Genomic DNA, 25,166 nt, shown 5'->3' with positions numbered 1-25,166 from the left:
AAAGGATTTACAAGGATGTTGCCAGGGTTGGAGGATTTGAGCTACAGGAAGAGGGTGAACAGGCTGATGCTGTTTTCCCTGGAGCATCGGACGATGAGGGGTGACCTTATAGAAGTTTACAAAATTATGAGGGGCATGGATAGGATAAATAGACAAAGTCTTTTCCCTGGGGTTGGGGAGTCCAGAACAAGAGGGCATAGGTTAAGGGTGAGAGGGGAAAGATATAAAAGAGACCTAAGGGGCAACGTTTTCACGCAGAGAGTGGTACGTGTATGGAATGAGCTGCCGGAGGATGTGGTGGAGGCTGGTACAACTGCAACATTTAAGAGGCATTTGGATGGGTATATGAATAGGAAGGGTTTGGAGGGATATGGGCCGGGTGCTGGCAGGTGGGACTAGCTTGGGTTGGATATCTGGTCGGCATGGACGAGTTGGACATCTGTACATCTCTATGACTCTATGACCTGCTGAGATTTTCCAGCATTTTCTCTTTTGGTTACATCATTTACAGTGTAGCTATAAATACAAACAACGTGTAACAAGTGTCTGTTTACACAGTAAACCTCAAGGGATCAGTCCATATATTTGAGTTAAGTGGAGCTTTGAGATAGTTGAAGAGATTCCTATGAATCATGATTTACTTGTTCAAATTGGGTCGAATTCAGGGCTTCTGCAAGGTCTCTGGAAGGTGTTCCGGTGCTCAAGGAGTCCCACACCAGGAACAGCAATGACAATGCCAATGCCCCAGGAGACACTGGACCTGCTGCCATCTGATCCTGCCAAGAGTCCAGGCTCTCCACCTACCATTGCCAGGATTCCCTGCTCTGGGCACTACTGCTGCCAAGAGTGGGTAAAAAGTTGACAAATGACATATTATGTGGGAAAACATTAAGATTTTCATTTTGGAAAGGAGAACAAAAGTAAAGAATATTATTTAAACTGAGAAAAATCTGCATAAAGTACAAAGGGACTTGAGTATACTTGTGCATGAAATGCAGAAAGCTAGCACACGGGGCATCAGGTGATCAGGAAGGCTCATAGAATATTGGCCCTTATTTCAAAGGGAGTTGGAGTATAAGAGTAGGGGAGTTTTACTGCAATTGTACAAAGTGTTGGTGAGATCACATCTGGAGCACTGTGAGCAATTTTGGTCCCCTTATTTAAGGAAGTATATCATTTAATTGGAGACAGTCCAGAGAAGGTTTACTATGATGGTCCCTGGTATGGAGGGATTGTCTTATGAGCAAACATTAAACAGAGGAGGACTCCTCTCACTGGAATTTAGAAGAATGAAAGGTGATCTCATTGAAACATAAATGATCTTGATGGATTAACTGCTGAGATTACATTTCCCCTTATGGGAGAGTCTAGGATCAGACGGCATAGTCTCAGAATAAAGGGGCATCAATTTAAGACTGAGATGAGAAGGAATGTCTTCTCTCAAAGGGTTGTGTCATTGTAACTCCTTGCCGCAGAGAGTTGTAGGAACACAGTCCTTTGTATATATTTAGGCTAAGAGATGCTTGATCAATCAGGGGAATTGAGGATTCCAGGGAAAAGGCAGGAGAGTGGATGTGAGGAATGTCAGATGAGCAATGATCCTATTGAATGATGTGTCAGTATTGACAGGCCAAGTGGCCCTCTCATGCTCTTATTTCCTATGGTCTTATAGACACATATGCACTTAGAAATTGAGAAACATATTGGCCTGGATTTTCCTCGCAGCAGTGAAAGAATAGTTTTGCCTGTCATCTTGTGCACAGGCTTTTCACAATCATTTCCTTGGAGATTTATACAAAGGTGGCATCAGTTTCTGGCGCCCTCTACAGGGGATCTGTGGCATCTGAGGACAGGACAGGCACCAATTAGGCTCTTCAATCAATCCAGTTTGAAGAATTGTCACTGGGACATACAGATGCCAAACTGGACAAATTATGTTTAAATCAGTATACAAGAGTGAAATCAAGATTGAGGCATATACAGGAACTGAATGTAGAGAGTTTAACAGAAACAATTTTAAAATAAAATTCCTTCAAAATTTCAACTCCTCGTTTATAAATTTTTTTTCATAATCATCAAGATTGTTCAACTGCACTTGTCATATCACACTTTTATAAACTCGGTTACTGCTGAATGAATCCATTTACAACTGTTGTGGCACGAGACAATGGAATAAACCCTTTGAAATTCACACCATTTCTAATTATTCAATATTGAGTTTAACTGTGAGGACTGCAAAAGGACAGAGTATGGAGGAGCAAGGTATCTCAAGCAATATTTCTTGGATTAAGTGTTTAACTGTGCACGTGGTGACAGAGGAGTTTGATGATGGATTAAATTGATAATTAAATGGTGCCCTTGTCAGTGTCATTACAGAAAGATCTGAGCCCCAAAACAAAAAGGGTAACACTGATAGTCATGCAGAATAAAATTATAGAATGAGAAGAACAAATTTGATCATACAATTTTAAGGCTAGAATACCAGTCCTTGTTCTATTCACAATTGTACTTGTATGGCTTTTCTCTTTCAGTTCCTTATCGACTTCTTTTTAAAAGCATTTATGATTTGTTCTTACCTACAAAGTTGTTGGGGAATTCCATTCCCTTACAAAAATGCTTCCCTAACCTTCCCAATTTAACATCTGGTGATGATCTTAGGTTTATTCTCCTTAGATGTTGACACAGATCTATGGAATTATGTTTCCCTTAATCATCATAAGTTCTTCCTGCAACCTTTTTTGTTCTGATAAATAGGACTCAAGTTTCTTTAGCTTTTCCTCATAACTAAAGCAGGTCACTCCTGTATCCTCTGTATCTTCTTCATGGCCTTGGCATCCATTTGAGTGAGAGCATTGAAAATAGAACATAATATGTTAACTGCTACTCAATCAACTCTTTGTCAGTAAGATGTATCTTGAAAACCCAGCAGAGTGCCAGTCATATATGCAGTTGAAGTTTTCAATAAATGATTGCAAAATACAAAAACTTGTATATCAATATATAATCTATCATCAATGTCCATATGAAATATTTACCACCTTTCCCTGTTGTAATATATCTCACAATCAGTATGCCAGTATATCTTTATGAGACAGGCTCTTGATATGATTATTGCATCATAGTATATCACCTGAGGAAGGAAGGTTCTCATTAAAGCAGCCCTTGCATATGCCGTTTTTTTGCAAAACACTATGCCATATCGTTCTTGATTCTTTTATGAATGGGAGTAATTTTTCCCTATCCGCACTGTCCAGACACTGGTGATTTTGAAAACTATTAAATCTCCCCTCAGTCTTTGTCTCCTCCCAAAAAGTCCTAACTTCTCTACCTACCCTCATAGCTGAAGTATCTCTTTCTCATAAACATCTACAGCACTCTGACCAATGCAGTCACATCCTTCCTAAAGCGTGATGCTCAGAACTGTTCAAAACAATCCAGTTGAGTCTAAGCTGTGTTTAATATGCATTCATCACAAGCTCCCTGCTCTTGCATTCTATGTGTCTATTAATGATGCCCAGAATAATGTTTTTTTTTAAACAGCTCTCTGTACCTGTTCTGTCATCTTTAATGAGTTATGTGCATAAGCACTCAGGTCTCTTTGCTCCTGCACACCCTTTGGCATGATACCCTTTGCTTCATACTCTCTTTCCATGCTCTTTGTAACAAAATATACCATCTCTCTCCTCACAGCAGTAAAGGGCATGGTGTGATTTTTCTGAAGATGAACCGTTAGAAACATTTATTAAGTTAGTAATCATCTCTACACTATTAAAGCTTTCAGGAAGGAAATTCTGAGGAAGATAAAGGGCCATATCCATTGACTCATTATTGAGTCATAGAATCATTGAGATGTACAGCACAGAAACAGACACTTTGGTCCAATCATCTAGGCTGACTAGATATTCTAAATAAATCTCAACCCATTTGGTGACATTTGGCCCAATTCCTCTAAACCTTTCCTATTCATATATCCATTCATATGCCATTTAAATGTTGTAATTCTACCAGCCTCCACCACTTCCTCTGGCAGCTTAATCCATACATGCACCACCATCTGTGTGAAAAAGTTGCCCCTTAGATCAGTTTTAAACCTATGGCCTCTAGTTTTGGACTCTCCCACCTTTGGGAAAATACCTTGTCTATTTACCTTATCCATGCCCCTCATGATTTTATGAACCTCCATAGGGTCACCTCTCAGCCTCTGACATTCCAGGGAAAATAGTTTCAGACTATTCACCCTCTCCTTGAAGCTTAGACCCTCCAACCCTGGCAACATCCTTATAAGTCTTTTCTGAACACTTTCAAGTTTCACAACAGCCTTACTATAGCAGGGGGATCATGACTACATGTAGTATTCCAATACTGGCATAACCAATGTCCTGTGACTTCCCAATTCCTATATTCAATGCGCTGACCAATAGAGGCAAGGAGACCAAATGCCTTGTTGTGCAGGAAATCTGTTTCCAAATGCCAAGCTTAAAATGAAACAAATGACCAATAAAATGATATAGCATCACCACACTGGTAGCAAGAAAAATGCACAAACGAAAACATATCAATGATATTCAGAACCAACTAAGCAAAAGGCAAATTTTAAAAGATCACCAAGCTTTCTGTACTGTTAACATTGTACACCATATTGATAGAATAAGTGTCACCATGTTGTCACTGTGCATCCTGAAAGTTATGTGCCTCAACAAGTGGTGCTCCATGGTACAACCTACAAGAGACAGTCTCATAGCGCAAAGTGGATCACCAATTAGCAGAATCACACTGCAGTGCCAATACACAAGCTCATCTTGACTTTCCAAAACCTTTTACCTGGTGGAGACCAATGGGCCAGTAGGACTATCAATATGCACAGATCTCTATATGGTCATAATTCATGAGATTCAAAATCACACCCACTGTGATGGAACAGACAACACGTGATGTAATTGAATCCGTCAATTATCCACAGGGATATGGCTTTGAAGTGAGATATAAACCATGAACCAATATGATTACATCTGGCAAGCTGAGTAGATTAATCAAACCCATGCAAAGACTGAGATGTTCTTATTGATTTACATGTTGATACTTAAGGCTACAATGTTAAAGACATTCTCAAGTTTGAACTGTTAAGTATGGCCAGAGCCAGTGTGATTGGCAAATGCTGAAGATGCATAGCTACAGAATTGCAAAAGACATAATCATAATAGTTCATGGTTTATATCTCGTTTCAAAGCCATATCCCTGCAGATAATTGAATAATTCAATTGCATCATGTGTGGTCCATTCCATCACAGTGGGTGTGATTTTGAATCTCATAAATGATGACCATATAGAGATCTGTGCATATTGATAGTCCATGGCCCATTGGTCTCCACCAGGTAAAAGGCTTTGGGAAGGCAAGAAGGGATGGCCTGACAGGATTAAAGTACCTGGGAAGGTTTGTTCATGTTGGCCATACAGAGCTAAGTTGGCGCTATCACAACAACTCATTTTCAAATGCAAACAAATCCTAATACCAAAAATATTATGCCACAATATCATGTCCTTATTATACCAAAGACACATGAATAAGACTAGCACATGAATCTACTGACTGGTCAAGAGATTTAATGATTTTGCATCACACAATATTCCATCCAGTAGCAACAAATTCATTCACAGTTCACCATGAAGGATTGCTTTTCTAAATCCTCTATTCTTCACCAACTTAGTAATACAAGTGAATGTCACTGATACAATAATTGCCATTTTCAGTTTATTCGATATCCCAGAATGAATAGTGTCTGACAACAGATTGCAGTTCACTTAGAAACCATTTTAAGGCATGTGTACTAGGTAGGGACTGACACCATCAAAACCATCAATCATCTTAAACCATCTAGCAGAATGAATGGTAAATATTATCAAATCATTGACAATCAAGCATCAAACAACAAAGCAAGATTTTCACATAGCATTGCTACACTTTGTGCAGCACCATTAGAAAGGTGATTATCGTCCCCAGAACGATTTATGCTTGAACGCAAGTGTGAATGACCTGCTCACCACTCCAAGAAACATGACACTCTTTTTTCAAGATGTGGAGGTGCCGGTGTTGGACTGGGATGGCAAAGTTAAAAATCACACAACACCAGGTTATAGTCCAACAGGTTTATTTGGAAGTACAAGCTTTTGGAGTGCAACTTTGATCTTTTACTATAAATTCTGTGTCTTATGATCATGCCCCACTAGCTACCTGATGAAGGAGCAACACTCCAAAAGCTTGTATTTCCAAAAAGCCTGTTGGACTATAACCTGGTGTTGTGTGCTTTTTAACTCTTTTTCCAAGACAGACGAATATAAAAAAGATACACAATGAATGAGCAGATAGGGAACCATCAAAATGTGCACTGGGCAGAGAGTGTGAGTTAGAAACACTCATGTAAATATTTGGGTTTATAGAAGTTAAGAATATGCAACCAGCCCAGGTGATACAAAGGCATTACTGATCATGTCGCTACATTGTAAAGAAATGGAACCCATCAGACAGATACATATCACACCATTCCTGCACAAAGAAGAAAACTCTAATAATTGTACAGCAACAGTGAGTGGCAGAAGCCAGTGACAGGAAACTAAATTGTCAAAAAAAACACGATAGAGAATGAAGCATACCACTCCAGATGGGTACAAAATCATTGGATAAGTCGTCAGACCTCAAACACATTTCATTGTTTTACTTATTTATGTAATTATCAAATTGGCAGCATGTGCCTAATTATAGCCATGCATATCTGTTTGGAATAAGATTTTATCTTTGGAAAGAGGGGATTGTTTGATATGTGTCACAGTCAGTATGGCAGTAAGTCAGGTTTGTGATAACATCACTGTATCATAGCATATGATCCGAAAATTTAAAGATCTCATCTTGGCCTGGGGATCACTTAAAGCATGACACACTATAAGAAACTTAGTACCTTAGCATTAGCCCAGAAGCTTATGCATCTGCACATAGGAGGTTCATATATGATAACTAGTGTAATAAATGTCCAATGGATTATTCAGTACCACAATATCCATTTAATAGTTTCTTGTATTACAAAAGATAACATAAGAATTGCTACATCAGGCAAAACTGCTGGAGGTAAACTTACGTTATTTTCCAGTTACCAACAAATTAATTATTCAAATACAGGCAATACTTCAAAGATCAAGGGGTAATTTTAGACTTTACTGTTTTGAAATCAGCAGTTTGGTGTGATAAGGATCAAAATGTACTTGGTTTGAATGTGTGGCATTGGTGGTATAATGGGTAATGTCACTAGCCTGTAATCTAGAGCTGTCAGGCTAGTAATTTGGGTTCAAATCCCACCATGGTAACTTGTGGAGTTTGAATTCAATTCATAAAAATGGATCTTAGTAACACAACAGTAATTACTGAATATTTGAAGAAGTTCCTGTTTCACTGATATCTGCCACCCTTAACCAGTCTCATTAACATGTAGCTCCAGACCCACAGCAATCTGTTTGACTCTTGGTTCTGCTTATTTCAAGGGAAATCATCGATGATCAACAAATGCTGACCTTGCCAACAATGCCCCCATTCATGAAAAAATGGAGTGCAGTAGAAGTTGTTGCCTTTCCATTTATTAGTCACCTTCACTTTAGATTTAGATTATGCTCAATTAATATCAGAAATATTGGAAGGGATTCAGGTGTGCAATGGTCAGGCAAACTATGTTCAAGAGAAAGTAACCTTTTCATGCTTTAACTCTGGCCTCCTGTGAACATTCCTCTCTCCATCACATTGCATACTAACATTACTATCAGTGTTTCCAGCTGCCTTGGCCATATTCTATCATACTCAATCAATCCAACTGCCTTTTTACTGTTTAATGAAATGTCTGTTGGGTGAACATAGAGAAGCTGTTTCTACCAGTGGTATCAACCAAATAGTCAACAATGAGTTCAATCAGGAATTGTTTACACAGATGGTAGTTACAATGAATAAAACTCGCTATAGGAGTGTAGAGTCAAAAATTATTGATGGATTTAATCAGAAGATAAATGAGCAAATCGGAAAATAGATGGGAGGTGGTCTGTGTGGAGCATAAACATCTGCTTCTACATTTTGTACGTAATTACATATAATAACCTGCAGTTTAGTTTGGTGATAAACCTCAATGAAAAATCCATTCACCCTCAGAAATCTAATGAGATTAATTGAATCAGAGCCTGTCTGAGTTACACAGTTTTAAAATGGTTTGTTTTGTGCAGGTGAACCACTGCACATTCTCTCGTGATGGCCAGCTCCTATTAACGGGTTCAGATGACTGTAATGCTTGTATCTGGTATGTTAAAGGTGAAAAACTTCTATCTAAAGTAAAAGGTCACACAGGTATGAAACTTCAGTGACACATTTCACTCACCTGTATTGTTTCCATGTTTATAATACGATCAAATCTGTGATTGGCCAGAAATCTTGTACTATATCATTTTTAGATTTTTAAGATCATCTTTAGTTTATCAATTATACTTTTGAAGCAATGCTTAGTCATAATCAGTAATGTTCTTATCTGAATTACACATCAAAAAAAAACAAACTACATTAATACCAATGGGAGACAATTTGTTTTGGTTACTATGCCTAATGCAATCAGAAATCCACGCTTTTAGAATATCTTCATTATTGTGCTAAAATGGTTATGGAACAAAATTATTCATTTTGTTTAGATAACAATGCAAGCAGGGAAATCTTTCCAAAACATTTGGATATGAGATAAAGGATATTAAATGTGATCAGACTAAATGTGGAATAAATATCTACTCTCAACAATGATAAACGTTGTTTTAATTCTATTAATTATGGGAAACCATTTAAGCTGCTCTTGTTGTATCTTGATAACTTGCTCTGCCATTGTTCCACATAATCTCCAACTCAAGAGTTGAAGACATTCACATCTTCAGGGCTGCATAGTCCTGGTAACAGTGAGCATTCTAAAAGACGTTCCATCATTTGGAATGCCTCTCTAGAGTCACGTTTCATAAAATTTGTTTGGCTCCATCCCCAGTTCTGCATTAAGGGCATTCACTAGTCAACAACAGTTCTGAGGTGATTATGACATGACCAAATAGACCATGTTTCTTCCATTGGGTTTTGATGGGAGGGGTTCCTCTGAGTCATTAGACAACATGTAGCTTTGTTTGTAAATGTGTCAGTAGAGTGGCAAGATGGCTTTGTGGGGTTTTCAGTCTAAGGGCCACTCAGTATGTAAAAGACTTGAGTTGGCTTGATCATCTTTGTTTCTGGCTCTTTCTGGGAGAGAAAGAGAATGGTCACTGCTCTGCTGTATCTGTTCTACTCTTGACATAACTTGTCTCCTTCTAACGTGTGGTGCCATATGAGCTGCAGGTACAGATCATCTTCTTTAGTAGGTCACAGGCAATTACTAAGAGCTCTGCAGTCTGCATTAAGGATAGGTTCCAACACCTAAGCACCGAGGTAAGCTTTCTTAGGTTAGGCAGGCACTTCACAGTTGCTGAGTATCTAAGAGCAAGAGCAGTTGTTTGTATTGTTCTTGGCTATGTTATTAACTTCAATGTTGATTCAATAAATTAACATTTCCCCTCATGGAGCATAGCCTGTGGTGTTGGAGCAAATGGTAAGTTGATGTTGCCCGACTTCCTTGTCGAGAATTGTTGACATTTAGTTTGCTCACAGCTGGTGGTATGAAGAAAAACTGAATATTATTGAGATGAGATCTTCACTCAATAAGGTAATTAATAAGCAATAATCCCTCTTAACAGGCAACACACGACCGCCTGGTAAGAACCTTGCCTTGATGCCTGGAATTTAGTTAAAAGATGCAGCAAAGTGTTCCCAATGTCGAGATAGTCTTCACTGGACTTCTCATATGATTTTGTCACAATTCTTTCCATTGTCCACATCATTCAGGCCTCTATAAAACAAGCCATAGTTTTAGATTCAATGTCTCAGGAAAATATATATGTACAGTTGAAAAGAATGAGTTGGTTGGGACATTATTAGGGTTGTTGAATATATGAAGACCATGTTTAGGCTGTATAGTGGCTCAGTGGTTAGCACTGCTGCCTTACAGTGCCAGGGACCTGGGTTTGATTCCAGCTTCAGGTTACTGTCTGTTTGGAGTTTGCACATTCTCTATGTGTCTGTGTGATTTTCCTCCCACATCGAAAGATGTGCTGGCTAGGTGAACTGGTAATACTAAAATTGTCCATAGTGCTTGGGGATGTGCATTAGTTAGGGGTAAAGTGTAGATTAAAAGGGGAATGGGTCTGGGTGGGTTACTCTTTGGAGGGTTGGTGTGGACTTGTTGGGCCAAATGGTCTGTTTCCACACTGTAGGGATTCTATTATGATAATTAATTTTAAAAGCTGTATTACTAATATAAATCATTTTAAAATTAGATTAGATTAGATTCCCTACAGTGTGGAAACAGACCCTTCGGCCCAAACAGTCCACACCAACCCTCCGAAGAGTAACCCACCCTGACCCATTTCCCTTTGACTAATGCACCGAGCACTATGGGCAATTTAGCATGGCCAACTCACCTGACCTGCACATCTTTGGATTAGTTTTCTTTGGAGCCACATTCATGGGTGAATGATAGGATTCATCAAAATATGCTCATGGATTAGTAAAAGTGCAGGCCATTTTTTAACACTGCAATTCTGTCAAAATTGTTCAAAATTGTTTAACAATGTAATGTAACACACAGTGTAATAAGTATATTGAGCAGATTCTGGTTGTTGTTTCTATTCCAATAGGCCCAGTGAAGGCTTGTGAGTTCTCTAATGACTCTAGTCTCTTCGCCACTGGATCCTGTGATTGTACTGTAAAAATATGGAAGACAAAAACAGGAAGATGTCTGCACACTTTACAAGGTATATGTGACAGAAAATACTGATCATATCAGAGGCAGAGAACATTCTTCCTCAACATGGCAGTGATCAGGGTTTATTGCAATTGACTGAGAAAGGTTTAAAAAGGGAGTCAAATTATATCTCAGTGGGATATTTAGAATTGGTTAATAATGAATGCGTAAATTAACATCTATTGATTTGCTTTGAGCCATTGAATTTCAGCTTGGCATTTAGATTGAATTTATTTGAAGTCTGATACTCAAATGTTCCACCACATAAGGCTCAATTTCACTGATGTTTACTTGACACTATTCTTTAATGTTGGTTAATAAATCGATGAAAATGAAAATGAAAATAACATGATTAATGAAGGTTTAGACCAGAGTGGCGCTGGAAAAGCACAGCAGGTCAGGCAGCATCTGAGGAGCAGGAAAATCGATGTTTCGGGCAAAAGCCCTTCATCAGGAAATCCTTTTGCCTACAATGTGATTAATCCCAATTAATGAATGCTCTTTTCTCCTTGACACTGCAAATTGTTCTTTTGAAGGAAATAGCCCATTTCTTTTGTGAAAATTATGATTGAATCTGCTTCCACCAACCTTTAAGGGTCTGATGGTAACAACTCTGTGTAAGTAAGTCTGAATCTCTCCTTAGGTTCTTTAGCTAATTGCTTTAAATCTGTGTCCTTTGGTTGGAGACCAATCCAGCAGTAGGAACAGTTACTGATTTTAAAACTCATCTTAATTTTGAATGTCTTTTATTAATCCTCCATTTAAACATTCTGCTCCAAGGAGAACAACTCTGGACGCTCCATTTGATTTGGAAAATCTTTTCAACACAGTGGTTTTATGCACAATGAAATTCTCAGTCCTAAACTTTTTCACTGAAGAATATTTGCATTTTCAGAAAGTCCCATCAATGGATAAAAGAACACAATTGTTTCCAGGAAAGGATTCTCCTACAAAGAATCACACATGCTCTGAAACTTTGAGCAGCATCCAGGCTGTTGTTGTGAAGTTTAGGCCAAACACAGATCAGTGGGATATTTAGAATTGGTTAATAAAGAATGCGTAAATTAACATTTATTGATTTGCATTAAGCCATTGAATTTTAGCTTGGCATTCAGTTTGAATTTATTTGAAGTTCTGATGCTCAAATGTTCCACCACACAAGGCTCAATTTCATTGATTTTACTTGACACTATTCTTTAATGTTGGTTAATAAACGGTATTTTCATTATTTTTTAGGACACAGTAAAAGTGTGGAGACTGTATGCTTCAACCTTAATTCGAGGCTGCTAGCATCTGCTGGCTGGGACCACACAGCTATTCTTTGGGATACAATGGTTAGCTAGAGGCTTTTTGACTACAGTTACAATCACTTATATCTTATATTGTTCTGTCAAACCTCACTCTTCCATCTCCCTCACCAACCCTGCATTCTCCATTCAATGCTTTCCTTATCATGTCCTGGTTTGTGTTCTAAGCAGTCTTCATAATGCTATTAATTGGAAGTCCTGTTGTCTGCTTTTTTGTCTAGATGCTCGTTCTCTAAATGAAAATGTAATTTTCAATTAAATGTTTCTTATTAAAATTACATTCAATTTTAAAATGAATGAAGCAGGAATTGAAATATAAGAGAAAAGCTTTCCTACATTTTGGTACCAACCAATGGCTAAGAGACCTTAGGACACACATTATTGTCCAGGATATGATCTCAAGGCTTTTATCAAGTTAAGTATTTCTAGATTATTCCATATGAAAGCCTTCTTTTAACAGTCCAAGTTTGGTTATTTGACTGGTAACACATTGCTATTAGTCTGAGCATGAAGCTGTTCACCATATATGTGAACATTGATGAAAAATACACAAAACTATCTTTGTGACTTTGACTAATAGAATTAGCAGAAAATTATATGACAGAAAAACTCAATATGATTTCAGCATCTATCAAAGTTAGATCACCAAACCCACTCCCCCCTCCCGGCCCCCCCACCACCTCTATGATTCATTTTCCAGTGTTACACTACACTAACTGGTAATTAGCACTTAACACTTAGGAAATAATTACAGTTTAATATGGGTCAACAATCACTGGCTGTTTTACAACAAAAATTGCTGTTTATTAGTTACTGCAATGTATATCAAAATGTTTGAAATTGCCCAATGACAATGTACTAATAACAATTATTCTTCTGAATGATAATTCAGTTATACATTTATTAATAAAATACAATGCCAGTAGTTCAAGTGTATTTGCTGAACAGATATTTGCTTTTAATTGGTTAGTGTGATGTCTGGGATGCAGAGAAATTAATTATTTTATTCAGTTTCCAAACCAAACCAATATTATTGGAAACTCAATAATATCTTCTTATTATCTGATCAAGAGTACATGCTGTCATCCACAGAATACTCTGCTGAGCCTTTTCTCCAGGAAGCTGATGGAAATTGAGATTGGTTTAGAGCAAAAGAGTGACTGTAGCTCAGTAGTTAGCACTGCTACCTCACAGTAACGGTGATCTGGGTTTGATTCCTGCCTCGGGCGACTGGCTGGTATCTTCTCCCCATGTCTGCATGGGTTTCCTTTGAGTGTTCTGTTTTCCTCCCACAATCCAAAAATATGCAGGTCAGGTGACTTAGCCATGCTACATTGCCCATAGTGTTAGGTGCATTAGTCAGAGGTAAATATAGGGTAGGGGAATGGGTCAGGGTGGGTTAGTCTTTGGAAGGTCAGTGTGGATTTGTTAGCCTGAAAGGCCTGTTTTCATACTGTAGGGAATCTAATCTAACCAGTAAAAGCCAATAGCCAGCTTCTACTATTTGCTTTCTTGATAAAACAGTCTAATTTCTATTTTATATATAGGATGTACAATTATGGAATTTTATTATTCTACTGTTCTGCAGCAGCTAATGTACAAATAAGCTATTTAAAGACATATTTTTGTTTAACCAGACAGGCTTTGCTTTGAAAGTTCTTTCTGGACACAAGAATGTCATCAAAACCTGTGACTTTTCAAACACTGGAGAATATCTGGTAAGCTAGTTTACTTCATGATTATACTTGTACTGTATTTCCAATTATCCTCAGTCACTTAATATGTCACATTTACTATTTACATTTATAAAGCACTTTAACAGAGAAGAATCAGAATTAGCAATCTAGGTTACAAGACCTAGTAAGCATATAGGAAAACTGTGGTGGGCCCTGATTCAATCTGATTCTCCAAAGTTTTTCCATCATCTACAAAACAATGATCGTGAGTGTGAAAGCATACACTCCATTTGACTGGATGACCACAATATTATTAATACTGAAGAAACATAGTATTACCTAGGGCGAAATAGCCTGTTTGAATGACACTCCATTTATCACTTTATGCACATTATCATTTATCACCTCTAGTGCACTGTGGCAGTGGTGTGTACAACCTTCAAGATGCATTGCAGAAACTTGCCTTAAATTTCCTTGGCTGCTCCTTTCAAACCACCAATTTCTATCAACCGAGCGGAGTAATGCAATGTTTTCCACTGAGTTTCCCATCATCCTATCTTCCCATATGGAGCTATATCACTGTCACTGGATCAAAGATCCTGGAATTCCCTATATCTCTGACATTATGAAATAAACATATAAAGGATTGATCCTAAGAGAAGCTACCATTTGTGTGTGTGTACTAGTTGTTAGCCAGTGTTGAAGTATCAGTGGCCAGTTTAAAGTTCAGGTAGTTAACAATAAATATGCTCTTAAATCGAGCCTGATGTTTCACATGATGATCATGGAACTCAGGCAAACTATAACAATGGAGAATATCTGCTAATACATTCCATGAAATATAATCAACCTATCTGGTTATTTAAAATTTAGGCCAATTTCTGACAGCAACTAAATGTGGGCATCCTTCCCCACTTGGGATCTCTATCTTAGATTAATACCATTAAGAAAGAATGGTGCTGAAAACAAAAATTGCTAGAAATCACAGCAGGTTGGGCAGCATCCATGGAGAGAGAGTAAGCCAATGTTCGAGTCTAGATGACTCTTCATCAGAGCTGACGTGAAATGTGAAGGGGGCAGCACTTATGGGGGAGTGGTAAGAAAACATGATAATAGTGCGAATTAAGTGCTGGAATGTGAGAATGGCAGAACAATGGTGTTTCTATCTGTTGGACTGGTAAGAACAAACAGTCTCACTGGAGTCAGGGGAGGGGAGAGAGGACATGGTGACAAAGAATACAACAAGTAAAGCTAAAAGAAAGGGAAGGAATGGGAGTGGGTTCACAATCTGAAAGTGTTGAACTCAATATTAAGTCCAGAAGATAGTAAAGTTCCTAGTCAGCAGGTGGGTTGTTGTTTCTCCAGTTTGTACTGTGATTCGCTGGAGCAATGCAGCATGGTGAAGACAGACAAGTGGGCATGGGAGAAGGCACTGTGTTAAAATAGCTGGCGATGGGAAGGTCAAGGTCAAGCTTGCACATGGACTGGAGGTGCTCGGCAAAGTGGTCACCCATTCTGTGTTTGGTTTCTCCAATGTAGAGTAGGCCACATTGGATGTAGCGAATGCAATACACAAGAATGGAGGAGGTACAGGTGAAATGCTGCTTCACCTGGAAAGACTGTTTAGGCCCTTAGATGGTGTGCAGGAAGGAGGTGAAGGGCAGATGTTGCACCTTCTATGGTTACATGGGAAGGTGCCGTGTGAAAATGGGGTGGTGTTGGTGATGATCAAAGAATGGATCAATGTATCCTGGGAGAGATTAATCACTGTGAAATGCAAATGGGATGTGAGGGGCAGATGTGTTTGGTGGTGGTGGTGTTCTGCTCGAGTTGTCTGAAATGGCGGAGAATGACCCTTTGAATGTGGAGGCTGGAGGGATGAAAAGTGAAGACAAAGGGGACCCGATCACATTGTTGTGAGTGATGAGAGGGGGCAAGGATAGAATTGGATGGGGTTGAGGGCCCCATCAACAACATTGGGAGGGAAACCATGGTTATGGAGGAAGCAAGCCATGTCAGCAGCTCTGTTTTGGAAGGTGGCATCATCCGAACTAATGGGATGTAGGTGAAGGAACTGGGAGAATGGGATGGAATCCTTATAGGACATGGGGTGTGAAGTGAAAGAATAGTGGCAGTGAATCTACACAAGGCATTTTAGATAGTTCAATTGAACACAACAATATATATCATGCTGACAGATGACTGGAATTTTCCCTTCTTAACAGCATTGCAGAGATATCTCCACCACATGAATTGCAGCGGTTCAAGAAGACTTCTTACCAAAACCTTTTCAAGGACAATTAGGGATGGATGAAAAACTCCAGCCTTGGCAGCAATGACTGCACCTCATCAACAAATATTTTAAAAAAAATTTTAATGAAAAGATCAGCCGTGATCTTATTGAATGGTGGAGGAGGCTGGAAGGGCCAGGTGGTCTACTCCTGCTCCTAGTTGTTATGTTTATTTAAATAATATTGGGAAAATATTCAAAATAGATGAAAGGATTGAAGGAATGGATGCTGGACCCTGGTGCAGTATTGAAAAAAGGCTTTCTTGATGCTTTGTCTCCCAGGTGAGTTCCAAGATGTTTAAAGGTGGAGAGAGAAGTGAAGGTTTAATGAATCAACTTGAAGCTGCTAACAACAGAGTCAGATTTCCCACTTTTCAATAATATCCACTGGCCACAGCTGTAAGATGTGAGCATTTCAGATCTAGACAGAGCTGTAATTGATAATAATTCATCACAAACATAGGCCAAACAATACTTACTATCTTTACCCACCTGTGAGCAATGGGAAAGATAATGGAGGGTGAATGAACCTTAGGAATCACATTGAGTGCAGAGTTGACATTAGACAAAAGCAAGGGCATTGAAATATGAAAAAGTTACAATGTAATACTTTGAAATGTAAAAGATACATCAGGTGATACAACTAAAAGGCTGAATGTTGATATCTTCAATAAAAACATTTGTTGAATCTTTTTGGGAAGAAGTACTATTTCAAACTGGTGAATAAGTAGAAGTGGTTTTGTAAAATCCGGCCATGCATTTCAGTGTTAAGTCTAGAAATCCTTTTAAATAACTTCTTGTTCTTGCACAGGCCACTGGATCCTGGGATTATACAATCAGAGTGTGGAAGGTACAAAAAACTACACGGAGAATAACTCTGCATGGTCACACAGGCAACGTGAGCTGTGTAAAGTTTTCTGCATTTGGAATGTTGGTAAGCTGGATGGTGAAATGACATATAATCTAGGGGAATGGAAATGACCACGGGCCCTATCACTGCCTGAATAATTATATGCACATAGATTGGGGACTTTGAAGAAAAGAGATTTATGGTGAGAACCTTAACTCCTTTACTGTGCCATGGACTGTAGCATTCCTTTGTGTGAATTCCTAGCATGGAGCTGCTGAGATGCCATCATTCTACCTGAGTAGCCCATTATTTAAAAGAAATCTGTCAGACAATTAGCAACGTGAGGTGTATTTTGCCTTTTTTTTTAAAAGAGAGGTTTTGAGCCAAAGGTGAAGATTTGGCTTTTCCAAGCTAATAAAGTGAGCTTGTGAGGCCCTGGGTTTTTTTTAAAGTTAGAACAATAGAAGCAGCATGAATGGGTGGAGTCAGAGTTTTAAATTAGTTTTCAGTTGTTGGGGTTTTGAAGATAGCTGTAGAAGCTGTTACATCTCGCTCTGCCATGTCAAAAAGCTGGAGTTTTCTCTCTCTGCCAGAGGTTTCTAGACTGGAGAAACACTGCATGTGAGACAATCTATTTTACTGAATTTGCCTTTGCAAAGGTGTGTTTCTAGCATGTTAATATATTGGAACGATTGCTGTATAGTAGTTAAATAATCTATTATTCTGTTACATTTTCCAATAATGTTAAAGTTATACCAATACTCCTTTCTTATGTTTGCATTTTAACTGGGTGTAAAAATAAAGTCTGCTTTGCTTAAAGCCGTGCAGTGTGACTAATCAAATTACATCAGAAACATGACACCTTACACGTGTCTTTAACTAAGATAAAAGTTAGGGTCTAGGCAGTTTTTTGATATTAGAGTGGTGCTGGAAAAGCACAGCAGGTCAGGCAGCATCCAAGGTGCAGGAAAATCAACGTTTTGGGCAAAAGCCCTTCATCAGGAGTGAGCCTGGGAGCCTCCGTGATAGAGAGATAAATCAGAGGCCCTCTCAATTTGGAGAATGTTCAGAAAAGATTTACCAAGATGTTGTTGGGATTGGCGGGTTTGTGTTATAACCTGATGTTGTGTGAGTTTTAACTTTGTCCACCTAGTCCAACACTGGCACCCCCACATCATGTGGAACTTTGTCAAAGGCTTTACTAAAGTCTATGTAAATGTCATCTACTGCTCTGCCTTCATCAATCTTTTTGTTTACTTTCTCAAAAAAACTCAATCAGCTCAAACAGGTTAATTTAAATCTTTGTTTTAAAAGCTGGAACATACATAGAACAATATCATTCATTTTGTTTAAAAAACTCAGTAGTTGAAAACATTTATTTGGTTAAAAAATCTAATGATGATCATAATTTTAGGACACTACATAAATATATAAGTCTTTTCTCAGGTCCAGGTTAGCTGTTCGCCAATAGTTGTTACTCAAATGATTGTTGAAAACCCAGTTTTGTTTGATTGAATTGCACTTAACATTTTGTGGGTTTTTTAACAGCAGAGTGGGAGCAGAAGAGGAGTAATTGTTTCCACATCAATTGATTTCACTGACTCAATGGCTCTGTGGGATACTAATGGGGACATGGAGAAGAAATGGCACAGCCTGAAATGCTTTGATGAATAAAAGACCACAAACTCAAGAGTTCTGATTTGGAGATGCTGGTGTTGGACTGGGGTGTACAAAGTTAAAAATCACACAACACTAGGTTATAGTCCAACAGGTTTAATTGGAAGCACACTAGCTTTTGGAGCGACACTCCTTCATCTGATGAAAGGAGCGACGCTCCGAAAGCTAGTGTGCTTCCAATTAAACCTGTTGGACTTTAACCTGGTGTTGTGTGATTTTTAACTCAAGACTTCTGTGTTAGTCTGTGCTTGTGCTTGATCCTGAAATCATGGTTAGATTCAGGGGGGCTAGTGAGACTAAATACAGGATGCTAGCTGTCAGAAGCCACTACAAAATCCAGCTACTTGATTTTAGCCATGATTTGGAGATGCCGGTGTTGGACTGGGGTGCACGAAATTAAAAATCACACAACACCAGGTTATAGTCCAACAGGTTTAATTGGAAGCACACTAGCTCAGAAAGCTAGTTGGACTATAACCTGGTGTTGTGTAATTTTTAACTTTGATCTTAGCCAATCTGACCGTGTGAATTCTAAATGTTTCCTCAGCTCTGCTGGGCTAGTGAAGGAGGAAGCCACATGGTTCTGACATACATCATGACTACTGTTGGCAACTGTATGTGTCTGGCTCAGTTATGGCACAGCGCATTCTCCACTTTCCATAAGTTTACAAATCAAGCATAAACTATTGGGTAATACACTGGAATTACTAGTATAAAATATAATATTCTAAATAAGACTTGCCTCCATGGACTAAAAATTGCAATATCATTTTGTGCATCTAATGGTGGAAAATGTGTGTTAAATGAAAACATACTAGATAAAAATAATTTTCTCAGAAGAAACTATCAGAGAAAGGAATTAAATTTCTGACCTGTAATTTTAAATGAAAAATCTGTTTATATGTAATTAAATTATTTGAACCCCAAGTAACTGCTTCATTCTGCCCATCACATTTCTTCACAGATGTATAAACCTTGCGCCAGCTAAAGGAGTTAGACTTTGATCACTGACGTCTCTTTTCTCTTGATGGTAGTTTTCAGGAAAGATTGCAGATTTGGGCAATCTCATATATTTAGCAATGTCAATGAAACCAGAAATCTAGCATTCAAGAGCAATTTAAGAAAGCATATCAAAGAACTAGATAACCAAGTAGCAAACTGCATTTTGGTGTGCCCCTAACACTTGTGCAGCATTAACCACCAACTATGGAGAAAGTGAGGACTAGGAGAAAGTAAGGAATGTAGATTCTGGAGATGCTAGTAGGGCTTATGCTCAAAACATCGATTCTCCTGTTCCTTGGATGCTGCCTGACCTGCTGTGCTTTTCCAGCACCATACTAACTACCAACCATGTTATACCAAAAATTGTGGTTGAGGATAATGGCGCCATTTGAAGAATGTCTCTGTTAGGAAAATTGTTTCAAAATTAAGACTCATCACTCAAAATGCAGAAATCTATCATATCAAAAATGCCAGTACTGTCAGATATAAATTCATTTGTTTCATAGGCTTCAGGGTCCTGGGACAAGACTGTATGTGTATGGAATTCAAAAAATGGACGCCTGATCTTTCATCTGAAGGAGCACACTGGCCGGGTGATGGCTCTTTCATTCTCCATGGATTCAATTCTATTGGTGACAGCAGCAGAAGATGAAACGGTGAATGTGAAGGAATTGACTTGTACAGGAATTCTTGGTTTCCATTGACAGCAAGGCTGACTCCCTCTCACCTTGTTCTCACAGATTCGTGTGTGGGATTGTGAAGATGGCAAGTGTAAGAAGACCCTTAAGGTAATAAATTCACTCCCTAGCAACTCATAGGTCAGTTTAAACTGATTACAAATGCAATTTTGGAACAGTGTTTTAAACATTTTGAATTCTGTACTTTAATTTGCTATTGTTATAATGAAAGTACCACCAATATTTGACAATTCTCACTCCCCTTCCTCAATACCATCTAGATAAGTGAACCTTTAATCATGAGATCAATATTGAACAAATCTGTTTCTAATTGTGTTAATGTTCTGAAAACAACAAATCTGGAGATCACAATGGGTCAGACAACATCCATGGAGAGAGAGCAAACTAATGTTTTGACTCTCAGTGACTCGTTATCAGAGCTGAAGTGAAGTGAGGACAGGATAGCATTTATGCTATAGTTTGGGGTGGGGGGGGGGTGAGGTAGTGTGCTGGGGTCGTAGGTGTAGGGTGCTGGTGGAGAAAAGATATTGATGGTGATTGAAATGTAAGAATGACAGAACAATGTTGTGTCTCCTGCAAGATTTGAAAGGATGAAGTCCCACAGGCATTGGGGAAGGGGAGAAAAGACATGATAACAGAAAGTAACAAGCTAAAAGAAAGGGAAGGAATGAGAGTTAGTTTTCAATTTGGAGGTGTTGAACTCAATATCAAGTCCAGAAGGCTGTAAAGTGCCTAGTCTGAAGATGAGATGTTGTTCCTCCAGTTTTTGTTGTAATTGACTGGAACATTGCAGCATGCTGAGCACAGACAAGTGTACATGCAAGCAGGATGCTGTATTAAAATGACTGGCTACAGGAAGGTCTGGGTCATGCTTGCGAACAGACAGGAGATGTTCTGCAAAGTGGTCACCCAGTCTAAATTTGGTTTCTTCAATGTAGAGTAGGCCACATTGGGTGAAGTGAATACAATACACAAGTTTGGAGGAGGTACAGGTGAAATGCTGCTTCACCTGGAAAGACTGTTTAGGCCCTTGGATGGTGAGCAGGAAAGAGGTGAAGGGGCAAGACATGCACTTTCCGTGGTTACATGGGAAGGTGCCATAGGCAATTTATAGCCTTCTGGACTTAATATTAAGTTCAACACTTGCAAATTGTAAATGAATTCCCATTTCTTCCCTTTCTTTTAGCTTGTTATATTCAGTTATCATGTCCGTTCTCCCCTCCCCCATCCCTGTGGGACTGTCTGTCCTTTCAAGTCGGCAGAAGACAAACCATTGTTCTGCCATTCTCACATTCTCATCACTTAATCTGAACTATCAACATTTTTGCAGCACCAGCACTCTACACCCACTACCCTCCCCCAAAATATAACATAAATGATGTCCCCATCACATTTCACTTCAGCGTCATCTAGACTTGAAACATTAATTTGCTGTCTCTCCATGGTTGCTATCTGACCCAATGTGATCTCCAGCATTTGTTGTTTTCAGTACAGATCCCAGCATCTGCAGTAATTTGCTCATATGTTAATATTCTATTCTGATCTGACCAGTTGATTTTCTTCATTGAAGATTGATCTTTTCTTTTGTTTCTTAGTGTGAGTTGGAATTCATCTTTTGTTGCCAATTTTCTCGTAATGAAACTCTTCTGGTTGGAGGAGCTTCTGACCATGCATTGACAATGACAAAGGCCCGTTGAATCCACTGCATACAGTGCCCAGAGGTTATAGGAAGAAATCTGTCCATCTTCAAATAATATTGTAATAGTTACTCAGACAAAAGAGTTTAATGTTAAAGATGCAATGATTTATATTGGCGTTAGAATTAAAATATATTTTGTGTACAGTGATTAAACTAAGTGTGTATTATCTTTTGTGTATTCTTACCACTTACAGGGTAAATTTTGGATTTCATCATTGACATTGTGAAGAATTGCAAAGTGACCAGAAAATTACAAAAAATAATTTTTGGCACCTATCACATATGCATTTGGAAAATGTTTTGAATATTGTATTCACCCTATTCACAAATCTTACTTCATGTAGTTATGGTTTTGGGCTGTACTTTCATATCAACCACAAGACAAATTTGTTTCTCGTGTCTTAACCTTTGACTTAGAGTGTTGTAGGTTCATATCACCCTCTGGATTCTTTGCTCACCTCAGCGTACTGTGCTATTGGAAATGTCCATTTTCGATGAGCTGTTAAACTGGGGCATCATCTGCCCGCTCAGATATACAAAAAGGATTGCTTGGCTTTTGTCCAAGTGGGCCAGGTAAGAATTCCTCATAATGAGCCTACTGGAACAGGATAAACAATCATTTACCATTTGTGGGACCTTGTTGTATTCAAACTGGCTAGCATGGTTCTACATTACAACAGTGGCTGCACTTTGAAATAGCTCATTACCTTTTTGCAAACTCTGGGATGTCTTGAGGTGATGGAAGGCTCCAGCCAGTAGGTGACATGGAGTTACCTTTTGTTTCATTCGAGACACATCTGCAGTATATTTTTCACAAGCACATGTTTTCTTTGTGATTTTACCTACCTTTTCATTTTCAAACCTTTGTTTTAATTAATTTTGTCTATTTTCTAATCTACCTGCTATGTCTATTCTGTTGCTCACCACTGTTTTTGGTACAAGAAAATATTTTGTTTAATTAACTCCCTATTGAACATAGTCATACATTTTGCAACACAGAAAGAGCTCCGTTGGCTCATTGTGTCCATATTGGTCATTAAGCACCTGTCCACTCTAATCCCATTTATCAGCATTTCATCCTTATTCATCCATTCTATGGTGTTTCAAATATTCATCTAAACACTTTTAAAATGTTGGAATGGTTCCTATCTCTATCATCCTTTCGGGCAGTGTGTTCCGATTCCCACTGCCCCATAGGCAAAAGCAATTTCTCCTTAAATTCCCTCTAAGGATCCTCTCCCTTATCACAAATTTAGAGTAATTGATTCTTCTATTAACAGAAAAGCTTATTCCTATCAACTGTATCTATTGCTCTTGTAATTGTGTAGACTTTAATCAGATCCTCCCTCAGCCTTCTCTGCTCTAGCCTTTGTAGTCTCTCTTTATTGCTAAAATGCGTCAGCCCTGCAACATCCTGGTAAATCCCTATTATCTATTGCAACCATATCCTATCCTATAATGTGGTAACTAGAAATGCACACTGTCCTCCAGTTGTGGCCTAACAAACATCTTATACAGTTTCATCATAATCTCCCAGCTCTTGTCTTCCATAAGACCATGAGACCATAGACATAGGAGCAGAAGTTAGGCCATTCAGCATATCGAATCTGCTCTGCCAATCAATCGTGGCTAATAAGTTCCTCATCCCTATTCTGCCACCTTCTCCCCACAAGTCTTGATCCCCTTGACAATGAAGAACCTATCCATCTCTGTCTTAAATATACTCAATGACCTAGACTCCACAGCCTTCTGTGACAGTGAATTCCATTGATTCACCACTCTCTGGCTGAAGAACAAAGAACATTGATCATAGAACAGTAGAGCACAGTACAGGCCCTTCGGCCCTCAATGTTGTGTCACCCTTTTATCCTTTTCTAAGATCAGACTAACCTACATGCCCTCCATTGCACTAACTTCCATGTGCCTATCAAGGAGTCATTTAAATGTCCCTAATGTATCTGACTCTACTACCACTGCTGTCAGTACATTCCATGCACCCACCACTCTCTGAGTAAAGAATCTACTTTGTCATCTTCCTTAAACCTTCCTCCAAATACCTTAAAATTATGCCCACTTGTGGTAGACATTTCCGCCATAGCTATCCACTCTATCTATGCCTCTCAACATCTTGTACACCTCTATCAAGTAACCTCTAATAATTTTTCGCCCCAATGAGAAGAAGCTTCTCCTTATCTCTATTCTAAAAGGTCTTCCCCTTACTGTAAGACTGTGCTCTCGGTTCCAGTCTCTCCTACCAATGGAAACATCTTCCCAACATCCACCAGGTCATTCAGTATTCTGTAAGTTTCAATTAGATCTTCCTTTATCCTTCTAAACTCCATTGAGTATAGACCCAGAGTCCTCAAACATTCCTCACATGTTAAGCTTGGTATAATTGGTGAATGCTTCAGCCAATAAAGGCATGTTGCTCATATGCCTTCTTAAGCACCCATCCACCTGTAATGCTGCTTTCAAAGATCTATGGCCATGTGCACAAGGTCCTTCTGATCCTTTCTAATTCTTAGCGTCCTACCATTCATCATACATTCCCTTAGCATGTTAGTCCTTACAGAATACATCACGTTACACTTCTCAGAATTCATTTCCATTTGCCACTGTTCTGACCATCATTGTCTTCTCCCAGGATATATTTCCAAGTCAGGAGGACAGGAACTTGCAGGCAGTGTGTTCCCATTTATCGGCTGCCCTTGTCCTACAAGATAGAATTGGTTGTGGGTTTGGAATGTGATGTCTAAGAATCGTTGATGAATTATCCATGATCCTCACATCAGTGATAGGGAAACTATTGGAGAAAACAGCGAAGGAGAAAGTTATCTCTATTTAGACAAGTACGATTTGATCAGAGATAATCAGTATGGCTTTGTTAGGGAGAGGTCATAATGAATGAATTTGATTGAATTTTCCAAGGAGGTGTTTAGATGATGGTTAGGGCTGTTGATGTAGTTCATATGGATTTCAACAAGGCCTTTGGCAAAGTTCTACATGGGAGACTGATAAAGAAAGTAAAGCTCAAGGGATCCAGTTTCACTTGGTGAATTAGATCCAAAATTGACTAAATGG

The 25,166-nt window shown here is 38.7% G+C and overlaps 1 protein-coding gene across 1 annotated transcript; it reads left to right on the top strand.

Annotated features, from left to right (window-relative positions):
* The first annotated feature begins 6,484 nt into the window (after window positions 1-6,484).
* LOC132825667 (WD repeat-containing protein 38-like) lies at window positions 6,485-20,392 on the top strand. The gene is made up of 7 exons (XM_060841043.1): window positions 6,485-6,580; window positions 8,251-8,371; window positions 10,780-10,896; window positions 12,123-12,220; window positions 13,831-13,911; window positions 16,971-17,093; window positions 20,195-20,392. Exons 1-7 carry the CDS (start codon window positions 6,485-6,487, stop codon window positions 20,390-20,392), a joined length of 834 nt encoding a protein of 277 aa, XP_060697026.1.
* Window positions 20,393-25,166: the final 4,774 nt, after the last annotated feature.

Source organism: Hemiscyllium ocellatum, chromosome 21 (genome assembly GCF_020745735.1).
Source record: "Hemiscyllium ocellatum isolate sHemOce1 chromosome 21, sHemOce1.pat.X.cur, whole genome shotgun sequence".
Lineage (NCBI taxonomy): Eukaryota > Metazoa > Chordata > Chondrichthyes > Orectolobiformes > Hemiscylliidae > Hemiscyllium > Hemiscyllium ocellatum.
This window is presented reverse-complemented; position numbering and strand designations above follow the sequence as displayed.

Bases quoted from the DNA above. Each gene is read 5' to 3' on its own strand.
- LOC132825667 (XM_060841043.1), top strand. From the start codon at position 6,485: ATGTCGCTACATTGTAAAGAAATGGAACCCATCAGACAGATACATATC. The intron at 6,581-8,250 runs GTGAGTGGCAGA...TGTTTTGTGCAG, and splicing joins CTAATAATTGTACAGCAACA to GTGAACCACTGCACATTCTC. The intron at 17,094-20,194 runs GTAAGCTGGATG...TTTGTTTCATAG, and splicing joins TTTCTGCATTTGGAATGTTG to GCTTCAGGGTCCTGGGACAA.